General features: G+C 40.7%; 1 protein-coding gene across 1 annotated transcript in view; it reads left to right on the top strand.

Moving 5' to 3' along the window:
* The window catches only part of CTNNBL1 (catenin beta like 1), a 160,032-nt gene that overhangs the window by 36,369 nt on the left and 104,074 nt on the right, over window positions 1-19,589 (top strand). The window contains exons 4-5 of the mRNA XM_073880447.1: window positions 8,670-8,811; window positions 18,421-18,516. Coding sequence (XP_073736548.1) covers window positions 8,670-8,811; window positions 18,421-18,516 — 238 coding nt within the window. The remainder of the gene's footprint in view (window positions 1-8,669; window positions 8,812-18,420; window positions 18,517-19,589) is intronic.

The raw sequence follows: 19,589 nt of genomic DNA, 5'->3' as shown, positions 1-19,589 counted from the left end.
TAGTGATAGCTTTACTGGTGAGAAAATTTCAAAGGCTTTGTGGTTAGACACATATGGGTGTGACTCTTAAATGACCTTGAATAAGTCACTTCTCCTTTCTTAGCCTCAGGTGTCTCATCTGTATAAACCTCCTTCACAGGGTTGTTGTGAAGATTGAGTGAGAATGATGGCAGGTGTTTAGCTCAGTGCCTGGCATACAGTTAAGTGCTCACGGGATGACAGTTCATGTGATTGTCACTGCACCAGCACCTCTGTGTACTGTGAGGTGCTATCATGAGGAATCTGGTGTCTTTCAGTCCATCTTGACAAGTACTAACATGGAAAGATCACCGGTTATGTGACCAAAAAAATCAAGGTGTGGAATATGTACAGTATGTTTAGGTAGGGAAAAAAAATGAATTCTAACTAAAGGAATTGCATATTTATACAGATTTTAATGGTCTAAATCTCTCTTCGCTCCCTGTCTTTCTGCCTCTCAAGACATACACTTTTAATAAATCTTAATAGGCCCAAGGCCCCTGGGCAATTAAGAGTTGAATAGTACAGTCTTTGTACTCCAGTTTATAGGTTACTAGGGAGACTGACTCTAAATGCAGGGTAGAAGGAAATATACTTTAAAAGAGATAGAAGCAGAGTGCTGTTAGAGCATGGGGAAAGAAGCCATGAATACCAAGTTGGGGGCTGTTGAGGGCTTCACAGAAGAGGTGGTATTTGAGCTGGGCCTTGAAGAATGATTTTTATTTTAATAGGCAGAAGAGAACATGGAAAGGCCGTCCAGGTAATGTGATTAGCGTGAACAAAGGCACAGAGGTATCAGAGGGCATAGAGTCCTCATGGCAACCTAGTGAGGCTAGTGTGATTCAGTACGTCCTCTCTGTCCTGTAGATGAGGAGGTACAGAGAGAGGAGAACCTCGTTACTGGACCCAGGCCGCAACCCTCTTTGATCAGAGCTCAGCCTTCCCAACACCAGAGTCCTGTCAGTTTTGTGCTGACCTCTACCATATCGTAGCACTTGTCATACTGCATTGTGTCTGTGTATGTATGTGTTTGATTATACAAGTAATACATGAACAGACGGTCATTATAAAAAACACCAACAGTGCATAAGTAAAGTAAAAAATGAAAGTTCTTCACTTCACAGACCCCCTTTCCATTCCGCTACCCGGAGATAGTCTCTGTGAGTATTCCTTTAGATTGTTTTCTGTACATATATTTACATATGTAATTTTTCCCCTTCCTAAATCATACTGTACATATTCTGAACCTTGATGGTTTTACTTACATAACAGGAGACCTTTCCATGCATGTTTACCTTTTGTTTTGTGACTGGTACGGCGTGTTTTGTGACCGGTGTGGCGTGTTTCATGGTGTGGAGATACCGTGATTTATTTACTATTTTTCTTTGGATGGATATTTGGTTATTTTAAATATTGACTTTTGTGAACAATGCTGCAGTGAATGTCTTAGTGTGCATTATTTCTGTGGGATAGATACCTAAGTGTTGAATTCTCCAATTGAAGGGAATGTATTTTAAACTTTGATAGCTCCTGCCAAATTCCATACCCTGGCCTTTTATTCTACCAGCAGGTCTCTTTCCCTAAATTTTTGCCCATGGTGAATGTGATCTTTGTCATTTGTTCTATTGTTATTTCCTTCCTCAGTGGTTTTCCTGCATTAGACTCTGTGCCTCTCAGGAGGTAGACTGTGTCTTGTTCGTTTCTGTTTGTAGTACCTAGCACAGTTCTGGCCATACTGTAAGTGCTCAGTAAACAGGAGAGATCTTACATGGTTGAGGTTATCCATACTACATTCCCATTGCTTGGAACCTGAGGATACATTATGAGAAAGCTATGCTATAGGTTGATAACACTAGAAATTTAAGAACCACAGTACTTTTTGGAATGCCAATATTGCCTTTCTCTGCTTGTAAGTATACTTCTGTCGGTGTAGAGCAGTGAGTTTCTGCAGGTTATATTCACCATCTACATCTTAGGTACCACAGATGCTCCAGTGTTACAATTCATAAAGTGGTTTTAAGAAAATGTTATTGCATTAAAAAAAACAACAACAACAACGTTTTCCATCCAAATTTATACACTGTTTTAGTTTTTAAGTCACAACATTAGAAAATTGAAATTATGCATAAAGAACATTTTTTTTCATATCTAAAAGCAGGAAACTACATTGTGTTTTAACCTTGAGTTCTTGAATTCTTACGGGTGCAGTGTCTTTTATAATTCTCTAGACCAGCGAGGTGCAATTAAGATGAAAATTGCTAGAGCATATTTGAATGAAACTTTCCGGTTGAGATCAGAAATGTTCAAATTTATTTTCCCATATATGCAATTGTCATTTTGATTGCATACCCAAAAATGCCTCTCTTCATTTGGCTGCATTTCAGATTCAATTGACAATTCTTATGCAGCGTCTACTTGGCACTGTGTGATCATTCTCCCAAACATCACATGAGTAGAGTGTGCTCCTTTTCTCCTTCTCTTCGTTTTTGTAGGGCTGGAATTACTTAGTTTATTGGTTCTCAAACTTTTTAGTCTCAAGACCCCTTTGCACTCTTAAATTATTGAGTACCCCAAAGTGCTTATCTTAGGAAATTTTAGAATATACAAGCACACATTTCATTAGCCCTCAGGGCAATGATAGCACCATGTGTTGTGCAGCCCTCTGGAAAATTCCACTATACACTCCTGAGAGAATGAGAGTGAAAAGGCAAATAATGTTTTGGATTTACCATAAAAATAGTTTTGATCATATAGGCTCCTGAAGGATCTCTGGCCAGCTCCTACCCCACCCTGGGGTCCTAGGACCACACTTTGAGAATTGCTGATTCATTTGGGTGGAAGAAACCTCATGCTTCCTATGTATTGATAGCTGGTTTTATGATTGCAGGAGAACTCATTGGTTTCTGTTGCTTTTCTGGTATTTTTGACTTCACTGATCATTTGCTAATATTCACTCTTGTGGTTGAAGGAGAACATCATGCTGGTCTGAAGCAAATGTACATGGGCAGATGAGGAGAATATTCTCTGTCTTACCAGATGGAATTGATGACCCTGCCTCAGCCTGGGTTACTGTTTTAATATGTTGCTCTATTGCTTTCCCATTGACCTCTAACTTGATCCTTTCTTCCAGTTGTGCATCAGCTGTTGCTAAGGGTATGCCTAATCCCTAGACAGTCAGTCCTTTATAAATGTTGTAGTGTGTGCTTTAAATGAGTAGGCTTATTCTTGGTCAGCCAAAAGAGAAGAAAATTTTCTTTGTCATAGCAGAGCAGACTTGAGGGTACCTAGATGTATTGAGCACCTGCTATGTGCCACCTGTTGTTAGGCACATATTTATTATCTCTTTTAATCCTCACTATAATTCAGCTAGGAAGCTTAAGGAAGTTGAAGTTTAGAGATAGGTTAGTTAATATTTTCCATCTCCCTTGTCCAGACTGGGGCCCTGTTCCAGTAACAGTTTTCTTGGGCAGCACTAGACATCCTTACAATTAATTGCATTGAATAGATTGTTTAGATTTGTGCCTTGCTAGAAGCTCCATGAGGACAGCAGCTGGGATTGTTTTGTTATTTGTTATTTCCTCGGTACCTAGCACAGTGACTGGCACCTAGTATGTGTCCCATGAATGCTTGTTAACACACTGCTCTTGGTGACACAGCCTATAAATGTTGTGGCTGGGGGCGTAACCTAAGTCGGTCTCATTCCCAAGTCCAGGGGTTTCCTACTCTAGTTCATTATTAATGTAACATTGGACCCCAGTGGTATTTTTGTGATGTTTCCCTGCTCACAGTTGACTTTTTGCTTGTTTTGTTGGTTTTGTTTTGATAATTTTATGACTTTCTAAACTTAAAAACATTGGGTTAAAACTGCGTAGTCGGAAGAAGAATTTCCAGGTTGGAAGGGACTGAAAGGTGCAGTCCATTCTCCCTCTCCTTCTTGATTTTTTTTTTTCTATGTCACCCTTTATTAATTACCCCCAGTGACAAGGATCTAACTTTACAAAGAAACCTGTTTCATCTTTGGCAGCTCTGACTCATAAGATTTCAACTCGGAATGAAAAAGAATTTTAACACATTCTTTTATGAGAGGATGTCTAGACTCCTTATAATCTCAGTTGCTTCCCCAAATTAGTTTCCATAGCCCTCCTAAATAAAGTATGGTTCCTGTAACAGATGTCATATACCTTAAGGGTCATCTGATCTGCATGGTAACTTATATTTTCTTCTACGCAGGCTAAAACCACAGCAGCTTTTGTGGCAGCTGCTTTCCTCTGCTCCTTCCTTTGACAGGTATCTGCTAAATTTCTTTGGTGGACTAGGGAGTGTGCCCGGTGCTGGGTGTCTGGAGATGAAGGAGTAGTAGTCTCTGTCCTGGCAGAACTATCTCATGGTCTGATTTGTATTGCAGTTACAATTGACTAACACTATCAAGTCCTTTCTACGCATGTGCTCTTACTCAACCGTATCTTTCTCACCCGTACATTTGTACCTGACTTTATGGTTCAGTGCAGTGCTCGGTGTGGATCCTAGGTAATTGTCTTCCTGTTAGATTTGGCCCATCATTATTGCTTGTCAGGAACTTTTTGAAATGATTTTGTCAGCTGCTGTGTTCACTGTCTCTACTTAAGCTTTGTGTTATATGACGTTTGTTAAGTTTGCTGTTTATATATCTTCACCCAAGTTGTTCATCAAAAACAGGCCTAAGGGGCACCTGGCTGTCAGAAGAGCATGCGACTCTTGATCTCGGGATTGTGAGTTTGAGCCCCACATTGGGTATAGAGATTCCTTGGAGTCCCGGGATCGAGTCCTGCATCGGGCTCCCTGCTCAGCGGGGAGTCTGTTTCTCCCTCTGACCCTCCCCCTTTCATGTGCTTTCTCTCTCTCTCTCTCAAATAAATAAATAAAATCTTTAAAAAAAAATAAAATCTTTAAAAAACAAAAAACAGGCCTAAGGATGGAGCCCTGTGGGATACTACCAGAGGCTTCTCTTCAGGCTGACATTCATTCATTGATTATACCCCAGGTCCCCACACCTTTTCCTTGTGCTCAACGTGACTTTGCTTAGTACTATTTAGTGCCCTTGTCAGTTCTTCCCAATGAACTGTAAAAGTCTTTTATCAAGTTACTCCCTAGTACTACTCATGTAAGGCAAATAAGCCTTAGGGATTTGCTGAGCCTTTTAGGTTCAAAGATTATACAGATTTACTGCCCCAATATCTGAATTCTATGCCAGCCCTTCCAAGTCATGATTCTGATTTGACTTCCATGCTTTAGGTGATAAGGAACTTACTGATCTAAAGGGTAATCTATTTGTAAGCATAGTGAAGGAGCCTTAAAAAAACTGTGGAATCTTGAGAAAAATAATTTTGAAATTAGAATAATAAGCAGGTGAGAATAGACAAGGAAGCATTGGAAAAGAAGAACAACAGAATGTTTTGTGGTAACGGGTAAAATATGCCATGATAATGTGGAAGTGTGGTCCTGGCTCAGGAATTTGCAGACAAATCTGTGAAATGGAGTGGAAAACCCATAAAAAGATTAGAGTACACATTAAAATTTAGTGTATGATAGAGGTGGTATTTCTTCAGATCTGTGGAAAAAGGATAGGTTATGGTATTGGGACAATTGGCCAAACATTTGCAGAAAATAAAGTTACATCTTTGCCCCATATCATATGCTAAAATATACCTCAGATTTACTTACTCCTAAACATTTAAATATGTATAAACATAGAAATAGTATATCATAAAATATATTTGGTCTTAGTGTAGGAAAAACCTTACTCAGGGTGCATGTAAGATAGAGTTCATAAAGGCAAAGATTTAACTCCTTAGGCTTTTAAAAACTTTTATGTTAAAAAGCACAATGTACAAATTAGAGGGCAAATATTTTTCGTTGGTTTATTTTTTTTGTAACATATGGCAGAGATTAATTTCCTTAATATATAGAGTGCTTATAAATCAGTAAATAAGATGAGCACCCTGATATAAAAATGGTCAAAGGAGAAACAAATAACTAGTAAACATTAACAGAATTTTAACTTAATATCAGAAGTGCAAAATAAAAAATGTTATATTTCTCATCTCAAATTAGAGGAGATTTTAAATAGATAATACTGGTTTTGAGGAGGCTGTGGGAGAAATAGGCACTTCATAGACTGCTGGTACCTTTCTGGCAGGCTAGAGCAAAATCTGTTAAGTTATGCATACTTTCTGACTGGGCACCTTCCTGGGAATTTATCCTAACAATAATTATGAATACATACATTGTAATGTCATTTGTTATAAGGGAAAAGTTTGGAAACCATCTAAATGACAAAGGGGGATTGGTAAAATAAATGATAGATCCACACAAGGAAATATGATGTAGCTTTTTAAAATGTATTATTTAGAATAAACATTTCAGATAGGCTTAATCTCCTACACCCACTCTGGGATTGATTGGTGGTTTCTTCTTGGAACACTGTATTGAGAAGGATTCTGAAGTGATGTCTGGGCTCAGCAGGGAAGGGCACTGGATTCAGTGAGGGATTTTGCCATGGAAGGAGAAGGAGTGACAAGTGTTCGATACTGGCTTTTCCTGTTGTAGAAGAATGCTTAATGATAAGGGAAATTGTTCAGCCTATGTTAACAACAATGGCAAAAATTGAATATAGAACTGTATACTATGTAGGCTACTTTTGTGGGGGCGGGGGGCGTAGGCTATGAGTTGAGAAAAACTCCTTAAACCTACCAGAATATTATCAGTGGTTATTTCTGGTCACCGAGATAATGGATGGATGATTTCTGTTTATTTTTTGAAAGCTTGTCTTTTCCCAGTTTTCTATAGAAAGTAGTATTTTATAATTAGAAAAAATATATATAAATGTTATGATTAAAAATAGTAATGGGGAAAAACAGTGGTAAGGATATTGTCTGAAATACAGGCATGTTTTTAAAGAACTATAGTCTCCAGAGTTTTTTCCTTGCAGAATCCAGATTTCTGGAGAGGTGGTTTTTGCCTAGCCCCTCAGCATCTGAATGAGGCATATGTAACTTCAAGAGTCACTGCTTATGTTCCTTTTCTTTTTTTAAATTAAAGCATACTGATATAAAATTAAATTGAGGCCATTTGATTAAGCAGGCATCTGTGGATATATAGAGACAAAAGATATAATTTCTATCTTTAAGAAGCGTACATTCTAGAAGGGAAGATCGACATAATAGTAACAGCAGTGGCAGGAGAAGAAATGAGAGCAAACGTGTAGTGCTTTTTATAGGCCAGGCATTTTTCTTAAGTGCTTTATTTATTCATTTACTCTTTACAGTAGACCTGTGAGATAGGAACTTTATGATCTTATTTACAGATGAGAAATTGAGGCATGGAGGAGTGAAGTAAGTGACTAAATCAGGTTCAGACCCAGGCAGTCTGACTCCAGAGTCTGTTAAACCACTGCTGGGGTGCCTGGGTGGCTCAGTTGGTTGTGTCTGACTCTTGGTCTCAGCTCAGGTCTTTTTTTTTTTTAAGATTTTATTTATTTAAGAGAGGGAGAGGGAGAGAGAGAGCGCACGTGTGAGCAGGGGAAGGGACGGGGTAAGGGAGAGGGAAAGAATCTCAGGGAAACTCCACACTGAATGCAGAGCGTGACACAGGGCCTGATCTCACAACCCTGAGATCATAACCTGAGCCAAAACCAAGAGTCAGATGCTCAACTGGCTGAGCCACCCAGGTGCCCCCTCAGCCCAGGTCTTGATCTCAGGGTCATGAGTTCGAGTTCAAGCATGGAGCCTGCTTCAAAAAAGGCAACAACAACAACATGTGCAGTCTCTCCTTGGGTTACTTGGACATGATAATACAGATATCCTTTCAGATCTGTCCTCAGTTACTCTTCAGTCAGGTATTGTTCAGTTGCTTTACATGGATTGGCTCACTTCCTCCTCAGAGCAAACCTTCCTGTCTTGTTCATCAAAGGCTTACTGGGCATTTCTGATATGTCAAACACCGGGGGAGGGCTGGGAGAGGTGAATGCAGAGCAGTTTTGTTCTTAGTGCGTGGGCATAGGTTTGTTGAAAGGTTTGGGTGTGGAAATGTGAGTGCAGTATCATGCTCTGTAAGGTGTGGTGGTGATTACAGGATGCTGGAGACCAGCGCTGCTTTACTTTGGGATCTGCCCCCTAATCAGCTTACTGAAGGGAGAGGGTTTGGAGGAAAGCAGGGTATTTTTGGATGGCAGGAAAATCTCAGTATCTTCCTTTGGGTGAGGGGAAAAATTGGCCCTCGATCTGAAGTGGCAGGTAAGAGAAACCCTTTTTGGGTTAGTAGGATAACTGTGTCAGGGCAACACAGTGGTCATGGTAGCTAATCCACAGGACTGGTGGGCAGATCATTTAATGCTAAAAATGTTTCAGGAGCCTCTAAAAGGCAACTTGTGACTGCAAGAGTAAGGGGAACTCTGTAATGAGATCTGAATCCAAGATTGATTTTTGTAATGAGGAAATCGATTTCTCAAGGAAATTGTGTGACAGTATGATGTTTGGATGAGTGTACTTCCTGGTTGGTCTGTTGCAGACACTTTGACAGATTGTTTCTCTGTCTGGATTATGTTGCTGTTTGCTCCTCAGTGCTGATAAGTACCCCTTTCCTTTCACTGATGCTGTCTTGTTTTCCCCTCCTAGGTTTATGGAATCTGAGCTGGACCTAAATGACATCATTCAGGAGATGCACGTGGTGGCCACAATGCCAGACCTGTACCACCTCCTGGTGGAGCTGAATGCTGTGCAGTCTCTCCTTGGGTTACTTGGACACGATAATACAGATATCCTTTCAGATCTGTCCTCAGTAGGAAGGCTGACAGGGTGAGGGAATACTGTTTACTCTCTTCTCCTGTCTTGTCTCTGCTGATGTCTGCTGTCACGTCTGGTGTTCTATTTTCATTCTAATTATCTCCCGTCTGGAAACACGCTGCTCTTTACTCATTTGAAAATCTGTTTTTATCTATGACTAAATCTTGGGCAATCCTTAATTGTCCTATTTTCTCTTATTAGTGCTGGAATTCATTGTGATGTATCTGTTCATACCTTAATAGCATTAATTTCTCAGGATCTTGATTTTCCAGGTCCATTATAGCGGCAAGGCCAGATAGGATTTGAATCTGTTGATCTAGACATCATTCTGCTAACAGACGGCCCAGTGGAGTTGAGGAAAGAGGAGGCAGTGAACCATGGTAGAAAGCACACTGGAATGTCCAGGAAGACAGGGATTTTAATTTTATTTTGTCCAGTACTACGTTCCCTATTCCTTAAAAAAGGCTTGGGCACAGAAACACGTAATATTTGTTGAATGAGCATTAGAACTAAACAGATGATCTAGCTTTGGCTCCCAGCTTCATTTCTTGTATGAAATTTGATGCCCCTCCAGCCCTCAGTATTGTCCTCTGCAGGAGTGGAGTTAATAACTTTTGCCTTTCATTGTTATGGAGGATTAAAGGAGACCATGTGAGGACTAAGCAGTTTCTGATACACAGTAGGCACTTAGTGGATGTTACTTTTACCTGAATCTGAACCGTGACTTCCAAAACCATTTAATACGTTGTCTTTGCTCTCAGATGTGCAGCAGCTTTCTGCAAACGGCTTTTGATGTGCCCTTGGTCGGGAATATGTTCATTAAAGCAAATTCTCTTCCAATACTTTTTCTGTTTGAATCCAGATTTCCGAAGGTAGGAGACAAATTTAGTTAGTCTGCCTGAGTGATATTCGTGGGGAATCTGCTGCTGCTTCATGTTATTTTCATCTTCCTGGTAATCTCTCTCCTGAGAGCGTGTCTGACTAGGTTCTTTCCTGCTTGATAATTCTCATAGAAATAAATCAGTGAATAATTTTAATGCAGGTTTCTTTAACGGTGCTCTTAAGCCATTTCTGAGACTTACAAGGTTAGATAGTACTAAGAATCACTCTGTCAGTCCCCAGGTTGCTGAGTGTGTTCCTCAGGGTTTACTTCTGGGTTCTGGGTTGTACGAGAACCCTGGTTGATTACCTTGTTTCTGGATCAGCTTAGTATAGGGTCTCATGAATTCATGCAGTAGACATGCCTTGAGTGCTTATTATGTACCAGGCACTGTACTAGACCCCGAGGAACCATGGACTAGACTGGATGTCAAGCAGCATCAGTCAATAAGCATATATTTGGGTGTCTACCATATGATCAGCCCTATTCAAGGTACTGACTAGTCCTCACAGAGTTAGTAAGGTAGAAGGAGTTCTAGTTGTGACTTTACATTTTAATTCACCTACAGAATGGTAGATTTTCAGGATCTAAACAGACCTGAGAGATGACTTAGCCCGGTGCCTTATTTATTTATTAGTGACAAATCAGAGGTCCAGATGTTGGACAGCTAACTGTTGAAGTTGAGGCTGGCCCTCTGGGCCCCCCCAGTTTCCAGCCCAGTGTTGTTTCAAGTGCATCTTGAGCCCTCCCCCTATAGGATTTATTACATCCCTGACAGAGTTGCATAGTGTCATCTGCTACCTTGTGTATTCACACAGGAATCACCAAGTTGTTTCTGGAAACACAGCTCTCGTTCTTTTTTCTGTTCCTGCTAACTCAAAGTAATAGTAGCAGCTTTCGGAAGATCCTGACATTTTGCTGATTCACCAGCCTGGTTCCTGCTGGGGAGAAGAATGACACAAGAAGTGCTGTTCGACATCGGCATACTTGGGAAAGGCAAGGGCACAGATGTTCCAAGTTGTTAAGTTCTGGTCTTTAAAAAGGAGAAAAACAAGTCCCCCTATAATAACTTTGACAGACTGCCATTTCCCTCCTGTTTTCTGAGAGCTAAACTGCGTTTTTGTTTTTGTTTTTTTTCCCCTCTAGTGTGCCAACCTTCACCCTACTGCCCTAATGATATTTTTTAAAATCTGATTTTTAATTATGCCGTACATCAAATTTAAAGTGCATTTGAAATTTTTTTAATTACCTAATTTTAATTAGCTGCAGCAGTTAGGGTGAATGTCATCGTCCTCAAAGTACAGTTTTTCTTGAAAGTGGTTTCAGGAAAGGGTAGGCCCTCTTGACTTGTGTCTGACACATCCTCTACTATTTCGGGAGGTTGATCTCCCAGTAGCAATGCATTCTGCTTCCTGTCTTATCTGTGATCTATAATGGAGATTTTTCTTCAGAAGACGCTTGTTAACAATTTACTGTTGTACAGCTGTAACTGCCCGAAACACCTTACCGTGAATAAACAATTTCATGGCAGTCATGACTTAAATTTTTCATCTTCTTTAGCTCTTCATTTATCAACCAAGACCATACGTGGCTGGTTGTGCTCCCAGCAAGCCCAGGTCATCTTTGCTTTGTCCTTCTCTGAGAAAAATAAACTATAGGGATTTTAATTGGATCAGAGGCTGGTTTGTTGTAACCTTAAGAAGCAGAGTTACGAGAAAACAGCTTGTGCCTCATCCTTTCAACCGTGAGAAGCAGCTTCAGAGTTTATTCTGGCGCTCTGCATCACTGCTGCTCGTGAGGACCTGTCAGCGCTTCTGTGCCTCGTCTCCCCCCTTGAGAGGCTGGAGCCCACCGTCGGTTGCTGCAGAGTGGAATTCTGGTCTGTGAAGAGCATCTCTGGGGGTGAGGGGCAGAGAGGGAGGGGCACACCCCTCACACAGTACTGAAGAGTCACTCTGAATGTGCTAGAAGGGAACACAAGGTAGGATCCAGCAGCTGCTGCCTTTTAGAAATACTGCTTTTTAGAACCATTTTTCCTTTGAAGTAGGTCATTTAAATATGTTTAGAGCCCTTTTTTGTGAACCTTTTGGAGTGTTTCTACAGAAACATAAAATCAAAGGTACATTTAAAGATATTTTCTTAAGGTACTGCTAAACAAACAGTTTTGTTTGTTATTGTTTGTTTGTTACGCTTAAGCCGTATTTCCTCATTTTGCCTAAAGGAACAAGGAGGAATAAAACAAGGGGAAGATAAAACCCCAGATGGTGGCTCATCACCCCTTTTACCACCAACAAAAAAAATAAATCACAGCACCAAATCCATAAGCATCCTATTTTTGTATGTCATTAGCTGTATTCTCAATTTGAGTGACAAGTCAGTGGAATCCTTTCTAAAGTCTTTGTGGTAGATCATGGCATTTATGAGCTTCCTCCTTTTTGTGATAAGCCCTGTTGGGTCCTATTGGGAAAACAAGAAATAATAACTCCAGTTGAGCAAAAACACTTACTTACTTACAAGTTACTATGTGTGGTAAGTGCCCTTGGAGTATTAGGCTCATGAAATGCCATTGGAGTTTTGAGGTGTGAGTCATTTCTGGCTTGGGGGTGAATAGGGAATTGGGCATTGGAGATGGGTAAGCTTTTGACAGATGTGGAGATCAGAGTGTATTTCGAGTTTATTTTCATGGTCTGTACCTTGCCAATGCAAATTGCCATTCCTTACATGCTAGAAGCTGATGTGCTCATGTAATCACTACAAACTAACCAGGATATCAGGCTCATGACTTTACTTAAAAAACAAAAAACATCAAGACCACTGCTTCCCAGGTCAGTGCTCTATTCTTTAAAAAAAAAAAAAAATATATATATATATATATAGAGTAAACCCAGTTTGTTCAAAGTCTGCTTTGTCTCCACCTGTTTGTGACTCAGAAAAACTAGGTCTCATTGTAATAATGTCAACCTAAGGCATTATGGGTTGCATACTAATATGTGGGAAGGGAGAAATTTGTTAGTTACAGAGGAGATCATTGGTGCTGATAGGACAGCTTTTTTTGGGGGGGGGTCTGGGATAATTTTAGGAAGTAGTTGTTAGCACTATTCCTTTCTAAACAACTGCCTAATTTTCTTAGACTCTAGAAAGCCAGGAGGACCTGCAAAGTTGTCCTGTTGGATTTTGTGAAGGATTACTGTGGGGATTGGAAAATAAAGAGCAGACAGACTTTTTTTTAGACCAGCAGGGATCAATTGAATTTGAGCAGTTGGGTCTGAGAAAGCTAAAGTGGAACAAACTGACTGCAACACACCATATTGTCCCAGAGGGTGTGTACAATAGTCAGGGGTGCCATGTGTTAGAGCCCCAGTGTTAATGAGCAGGAATAGGGCTGGGAAGGGTTTGAGCCTCTTAAGGGCTTTCTTCTAATTGGACTGGGACAGAGTTGGCTATTGCTCTAGTGCTTTCCTGCAAACACTGTCTAACAAGACTAGTGTATCTTGAACTGTTGCTTTGCTGGGAGCTGTTCTCATCTCGATATTTCCAGAATCAAAACTACATTGAAGAGAAGATACTTTTTTTTCTCATCAGTAGTCTGACATGTCTGATAATCTGTGCAGATAAGTCACCCATTTTTCTGGAGCCTTTTAAGTATGCTCTGAAGAAAGGTCAGGTAAAAAGTGCCAAAGTGGCAATCTAGGAAAAGGACCTCTTAATATAACTTTTGATCTTGTTTATGAGTTTTAGGTGAATTCCATGCCCCTGGAAGATTAGGGTGGTTATAGCCCGCTTTGGACATCTCCCCTGTGGCAATATAGTGCCCCTTAGCCATTAGTAGGTACTTACTGAATCTTGAACGAGTGCATTTTCTCCTTCATATTAGTTTGATCTAGGTTTGGGAGAAAATTAAGAGTCCAGGTTTATTCTAGGTAGCTCTGTGCCAACTGTTTTAAAAGGAGAAAAAGACCATGTGTCTGTGTTTTGAAATTCGTCTGCATTAAATGAGCCGTATCTAATCACTGTCCTAATCTAGAAGTAAAAGAAAAAAGTTTTTGGTTTTTTTTTTTTTAAACCCAGATTTGTTCCAATAAATCAGTTATATTCCCTGAATCTAGACTGGTTCATTTTTCTTAAGGAATCCTTTTTGAACTGACTTTTTTTTTTTTTTAAAGCTTTTATTTATTTATTTGACAGAGAGACAGCGTGAGAGGGAACGCAAGCAGGGGGAGTGGGAGAGGGAGAAGCAGGCTTCCCGCCTAGCAGAGAGCCTGATGCAGGGCTTGATCCCAGGACCCTGGGATCATGACCTGAGCCGAAGGCAGACACTTAATGACTGAGCCACCCAGGTGCCCCTGAAATGACTTTTTTTAAAAAGCTATCTGCTTACTACATCTTGTTCTTATCTTTTTCTTGTTTTATTTTTTTAATAACTTTGTTCTTTATGGACACATCTCATTGGAGATTAATGAGATTAACGTTCAGTTTCTGTACCAAAACTCTACATGGATCATACCCAAAAGCAAATATCTAAAGACAGAAAGTGGAAGTAAATACTCTTTTTCTAAGAGCCTTTGTATTATGGACCATTTTGTGCCCAGCTGGTCTTTTTTGCTTCACCTCTTATTATACTAGCTTATTGCCCCTGTAGTGGACAGGTACAGAGGGAGTGTGCAAGGTGGCCTTTCTACTCGACATGACAAAATAGGCTATCAAAAACTGTGTTTTAGTAATTCACAGAGAGACAGGCTCTCTGTTTTCCTATTATACTTGGACGGGAGAACCTTTTACCTTGTGAAATGAAATTGTAACTACAGTGGAAAAACCTATCACCCATGCCCAGAGTCTGCTTGTGAAGAAATGCTGGATGGGTGGCAGACCATGCTGAATTTTCTCATCAAGATTGAGAGTCTGCCAGTCTATCTTTAGTTTTGGTTCTCATTCCCTTTTCTGGTCTTCAAATGACCTCTATCTTCTGGGTCATATTACATTACCCAGGAGTTGGTGATTACAATTATGGACTCGTTACTGCCTTGCTGAAATGTTAATTTGGTGAAAGTTAGGAATTTATGTAAAATCACGTAGCGGTAGAATTGATGAAATATTTACCAGACCTAGTAACTGGTGACTGGTTTCATATTTGACTTCTCACCTGAGGCAGGAGGGTAGGCAAGGAGACAACCACTGGAACATTTTTAGAAATGACTTTCCTTGGTAAAATTTAGACACTCATCCTGTCCTATATAAAACCACCACCATTGTCAAATTCTTTTCCATTTTAAAAGAAGTTCCCAGGTTTAAGGTGACACATCTGTGAGCATGGTATAAGACTAATCAAAGAAAAATATGTTACCTGGCCCATAGACCTGAGAGGACTTGATCAATCTGAATGTCTGTAGCATCGCCAAAATATAAAATTAGATCTTCCAACTCATTGTGACCCAGAAAGGAAGACCACGCTGTTGTTAGCTTACATTTTAGATTTTAGAGGCTTCAGGAAAAAGTGAAGGCAACAGTGAAGGCCTTGGCCATTCTGTGGGAAGACTTGACTAACAGTCTTTTTAGAAGACACTTTGAATACTGTCTTTTACTTTGATTTGCCTGGCCTTCGACATAGGTGACCTTATTTATTCCTTTTAGCTACTCAGCGAGATGGGCTGGGGAGAGACCATTGCCACCACTGTACAGGCGAGGAAACTGAGCTATAAGGAAATAAAGGGGCTTGGACAGGATTACACAGCTAGTGATAGTTTTGGGATAGTTCAGTTCACTGAACTACTGAAGATAGGAAGCAAAGATGAATACAACATGACTCCTGTCCAGCATGACTCCTATCCTCATGTTTGCTCTGACTCTTCATCTGGTGTTCTTTCATATATACCCCACTTGTCTCTTGAGGCTGTTGTTTAATGAATAGCCATCACGTATGAGTTAATAAGTACTTAGTTCTGCATGGCATTGTTCAAGGAAGGTAATGATAATACTAACTATATGCCTAATTCATATTCTTGTCCTATAGACATCTGACTCTACAGTGGATGGATGGATGGATACATAGATGAATGTCATATATATTAAATAAGCATGTGAATCGATTATAGGATTTTTACAATGTATATTTAAGAACTTTTCAAGAGAATATATTTGAGAGTTTCTTAGATGAGGAGGAGGGGGAGTTTTTAGCATCTTGTTTCTTCTTGAAACTTTTAATAATTTTTGGTGGAAATATGTGACAGATCTTTGTAATTGCAGTAGGGTCATTAGCTAGGATTTACCTGAACCTAGCCCTGTTTAAAGCTGATATGTATTCCCCTGTCCATTAGTATGAAGTGTAGTGGCAAAAGTATTGTTTTTGGAATCAGATGGACCTAACATTCTCCCCTACTATTGCAATGACCTTAGCTAAGTTACTTAACCACTTTGAGCTTTTAGCTTTCTGATCTGTAAAATGGGGATCACATGTATCTTATAATGCCCTTGTGAGAATTTGGTAGCACAGCACTTGGCATACTGATGACTTTTAGACATGGTGGTTATTACAGTGGCAACTGCTGCAGTCTTTACTACTAATTCCTACTAGTCAGGGGTAGCTCTGAGGTTTCTAGGGGTTAGTTTGGTAGCCAGTTTTTGTTTTTTAAAACTAATTCAAACAACTTCTGTGTTTTGCTTTACTGTGTGTCAAATAGGATACGTGGTCTTTTGTGTCAGCTGCTTTCTGGTTACTTGGTTAATGAAGAGTAGACTAGACACATAAAAGAGTTTTGTCCAAAGACCTTTAAGCTCTTTTACATATTAAGTTTTGTAGCACTCCGGTGTTTTGGGTAAATATCACTTTAAAGAGTGAAAGAAGACACAGATAGCTTTTTTTTTTTTTTTAAAGATTGTATTTATTTATTTGAGAGAGAACACGAGAGGGAAGAGGGTCAGAGGGAGAAGCGGGCTCCCTGCTCGGCTTCTCGATGTGGGACTCGATCCCGGGACTCCAGGATCATGACCTGAGCCGAAGGCAGTCGCTTAACCAACTGAGCCACCTCAGGCACCCTGAAGACGCAGATAGCTTAATTACTTGTGCGTGATGATCAGCTAGTCGGTTATAAATGAATAAAACAAACCTGCCAATAGTTTTTCTTTCAGCAAAAGATGTTCATAAAATACCTGGAACATCAGCTGGCAGTTGCTAGCAAATCCTGTCATTCCTGTTACTATGTTCTGTATCTTTCCTTTATTTTTTTCTTTCCAGTTCTAGTGAAACTGCCCTGATTCTGACCTTGTCTCACTCTGGACTGCTGTGTGTATCTTTTCCTCTAGACCTGGCTCCCCGCCCAGCCCTCACCCTCCAGCTATACCTGCTCCTCCTGCCTCCCATCTGCCCGCTCCCGCCCCTGGCACTCAACGCTTGAGTGCAGCCTGTATACAGCTATTAGGTTATTCTTTCAAAATATTATTTTCTTCATAGAGTTCTAGTTGTAATTTTCTCTCTCTCCTCCTCTTTCTTCTGTCCTCCTCTCCCTTCCCAAATCCTCTGTGTTCTCCTCTTCACGTGCCTTTGTACATTCCAGTCTCTTTGCCCTTACTCCCGTGGCTTGGCTTTCTTGCCCCTCTGCCCTCATCCTTTTTAGTTGCCAGTTTTCTGATCAGTCTTCTCTAGCAAATCATTCCTGATTTCCGAGTTCAGTTTGATTGCTCCTTTTTCAGGACGTTTGTATTCCTCATTTGTTACATGTTGGCAATTGCCTGTGGTGTATAATTTTTAAATGTCTCTGATTATTGAACGCTCTCATTTTGTAGATGAGGAAACTGAGGCCCAGAATGAATAATGGATTTGCTTTTGTCACCATCACAGTGCCTTCTTCATCGTAGACATTCAGAAATGCAGGTCGGCAGTGCATGGTGTCCATGTGTGTCCGTGTGTGTGTGTGTGTGTGTGTGTGTGTGTGTGTGTGTGTGTGTGAGAGAGAGAGAGAGAGAGAGAGAGAGAGAGGGAGGGAGAGAAAGAGAGAGAGAGTTTCCAAGGTGAGGAAGAGAAGCAGTTTAGTTCTGCCTTCCAGTTTCCAAACATAACTCCTTTTTTCTCTCTTTCATGTTTTCTTTCTTTCATATATATTTTCCTCTTTCTATTTTTGTCTAGTGTTTAATTCTCATTGTTCTTCCTTTTATGTCCATAGTAGCTCAGTATGTGAGAGGAGGGAGCTGGGTGGGGGTGAGGTCTAGCTCAGTCCAGTGTAAAGCCTTCCCTCTACATCTGAAACTGATTTTGTCCTGCCCCGCTCTCTGCCGACCCCTAGCTGAACACCAGCCATCTCATCTCAGAAATCATTACTACCTTTGAAGGTGAACTGTACGGGGTAGTTCAGATTATACTGAGTTCCAAGAATTTAAATTGTGAGATAGGGTTAAGGGTGTTGGCCTGTTTCTCACTGGAAAAGCAGCCTCCTGAGCAATTTATTTGAAATTTTGAAATTTATGAAAATGCAGTGAACCTATGGAATAAGTGACCAGGAAGGCAGCATAAGGAAAAAGACTGAGTCAGTTAAAAACATTTACTGAACACCCACTGTGAGTAGAACCTTGTTGAAGAGATGTTAATAAAGCCACAATGTATTAAAGGTGAACAGTAATAAAATGATTGACAAGGAAACAGAAGGGAAGCAAAGATTTTAATAAAATGTCAGTAAGGTTTCAGTATATACGTGATACCCTTAACACTTTTCACATGTGTCCATAGCTGTGGTTGATTTGCTTCAGGAATTAACAGATATAGACACCCTCCACGAGAGTGAAGAGGGAGCGGAAGTACTCATCGATGCTCTGGTAAGTTGCACATCCCGCTGGGGTTTTGCGGGTGTGTGTAAGGTGTTAACATCATCACCATTGTCTCTGTGAGTGGCACCAGGTAGGTGTGAGCTCCGTGGCAAGGCTACACTGAATAAGGAGAGTAAGAAAGTAGAAATGCAACTTGTGGGGTACTTGATACTCTGGAACTGTGTTAAGGAAGGGGTTATAGAGGCCTAGCATTTATTAAATATCTGCTGTAGGCAGGCCTTTTCTCATTTTTTTTTTACTTTATGTGATCTTCACCATATCCTCTCAGATGGGTAGTACTGCTACTATTCTCATTTCCAGCTGTGACACTGAGGCTTAGGAGAGGCAAAACAGCTTGCCTGTGGTCACACAGCTGGGATTTGAACCTGTGTTCTCTTGGACTCCATGTTTCTGTTCTTCTACCCCCATGTGGTGCTGCTGACCCTTGCACAAATGTTTCTCCTCTCCTCTCGGAAGCACCAGTGAGGACAGATACCATTATCATTTTACAGATAGGGGATTGGAGAATGTTAAAAGCAAGAACAGACCTTCCAGCTCATCCGGCCAGAGTTGCAGCCCCTGCCTGTAGAGCCAGGGCTGGTGGATTTCTCTGCCTTTTTTGTGGAGCCTGGGTAAGGCTTCAGAGTCTTCCAGGCAGCAGCCAGTCATAAGGAGTTTATATGTGAGTTAAACCAGTCTGTGTTCTCATCACCTCCCTTTACACATGAGGAAACCCAGATACAGAGGGGCAGCTCTCCACCAGGTCACTCAGCCCGGCCCTGTGCTGCTGAGATGAGAGCCTACGTGTTCGGATCCCCAGCATACCAGCTTCCCTCTCAACAGTGAGTCCTCCAGGACTAGAAAGGCGCTCCAGCTGGCAAGTGGAGGAGGGAGTCCAGTCCAGCCTCTTACCCTGACACCTGCTGTGGGGCTCTGTCCACCGATCAAGCTGTCTCCCTCCTCTAGGCTCTGTTAATTTTCCTTCCTCTCTGTTGTCTTCTGTGGTCTGATCTTTTCTTTCTGCTAAGAATGTTAGTAAATACTGGTTTTGATGCAGTTTACAGTTTATCAAAAATGGCTGC

This window comes from Callorhinus ursinus, unplaced genomic scaffold (assembly GCF_003265705.2).
Source record: "Callorhinus ursinus isolate GAN/ISIS: 27379988/994484 unplaced genomic scaffold, GSC_fseal_2.0 scaffold38, whole genome shotgun sequence".
Lineage (NCBI taxonomy): Eukaryota > Metazoa > Chordata > Mammalia > Carnivora > Otariidae > Callorhinus > Callorhinus ursinus.
This window is presented reverse-complemented; position numbering and strand designations above follow the sequence as displayed.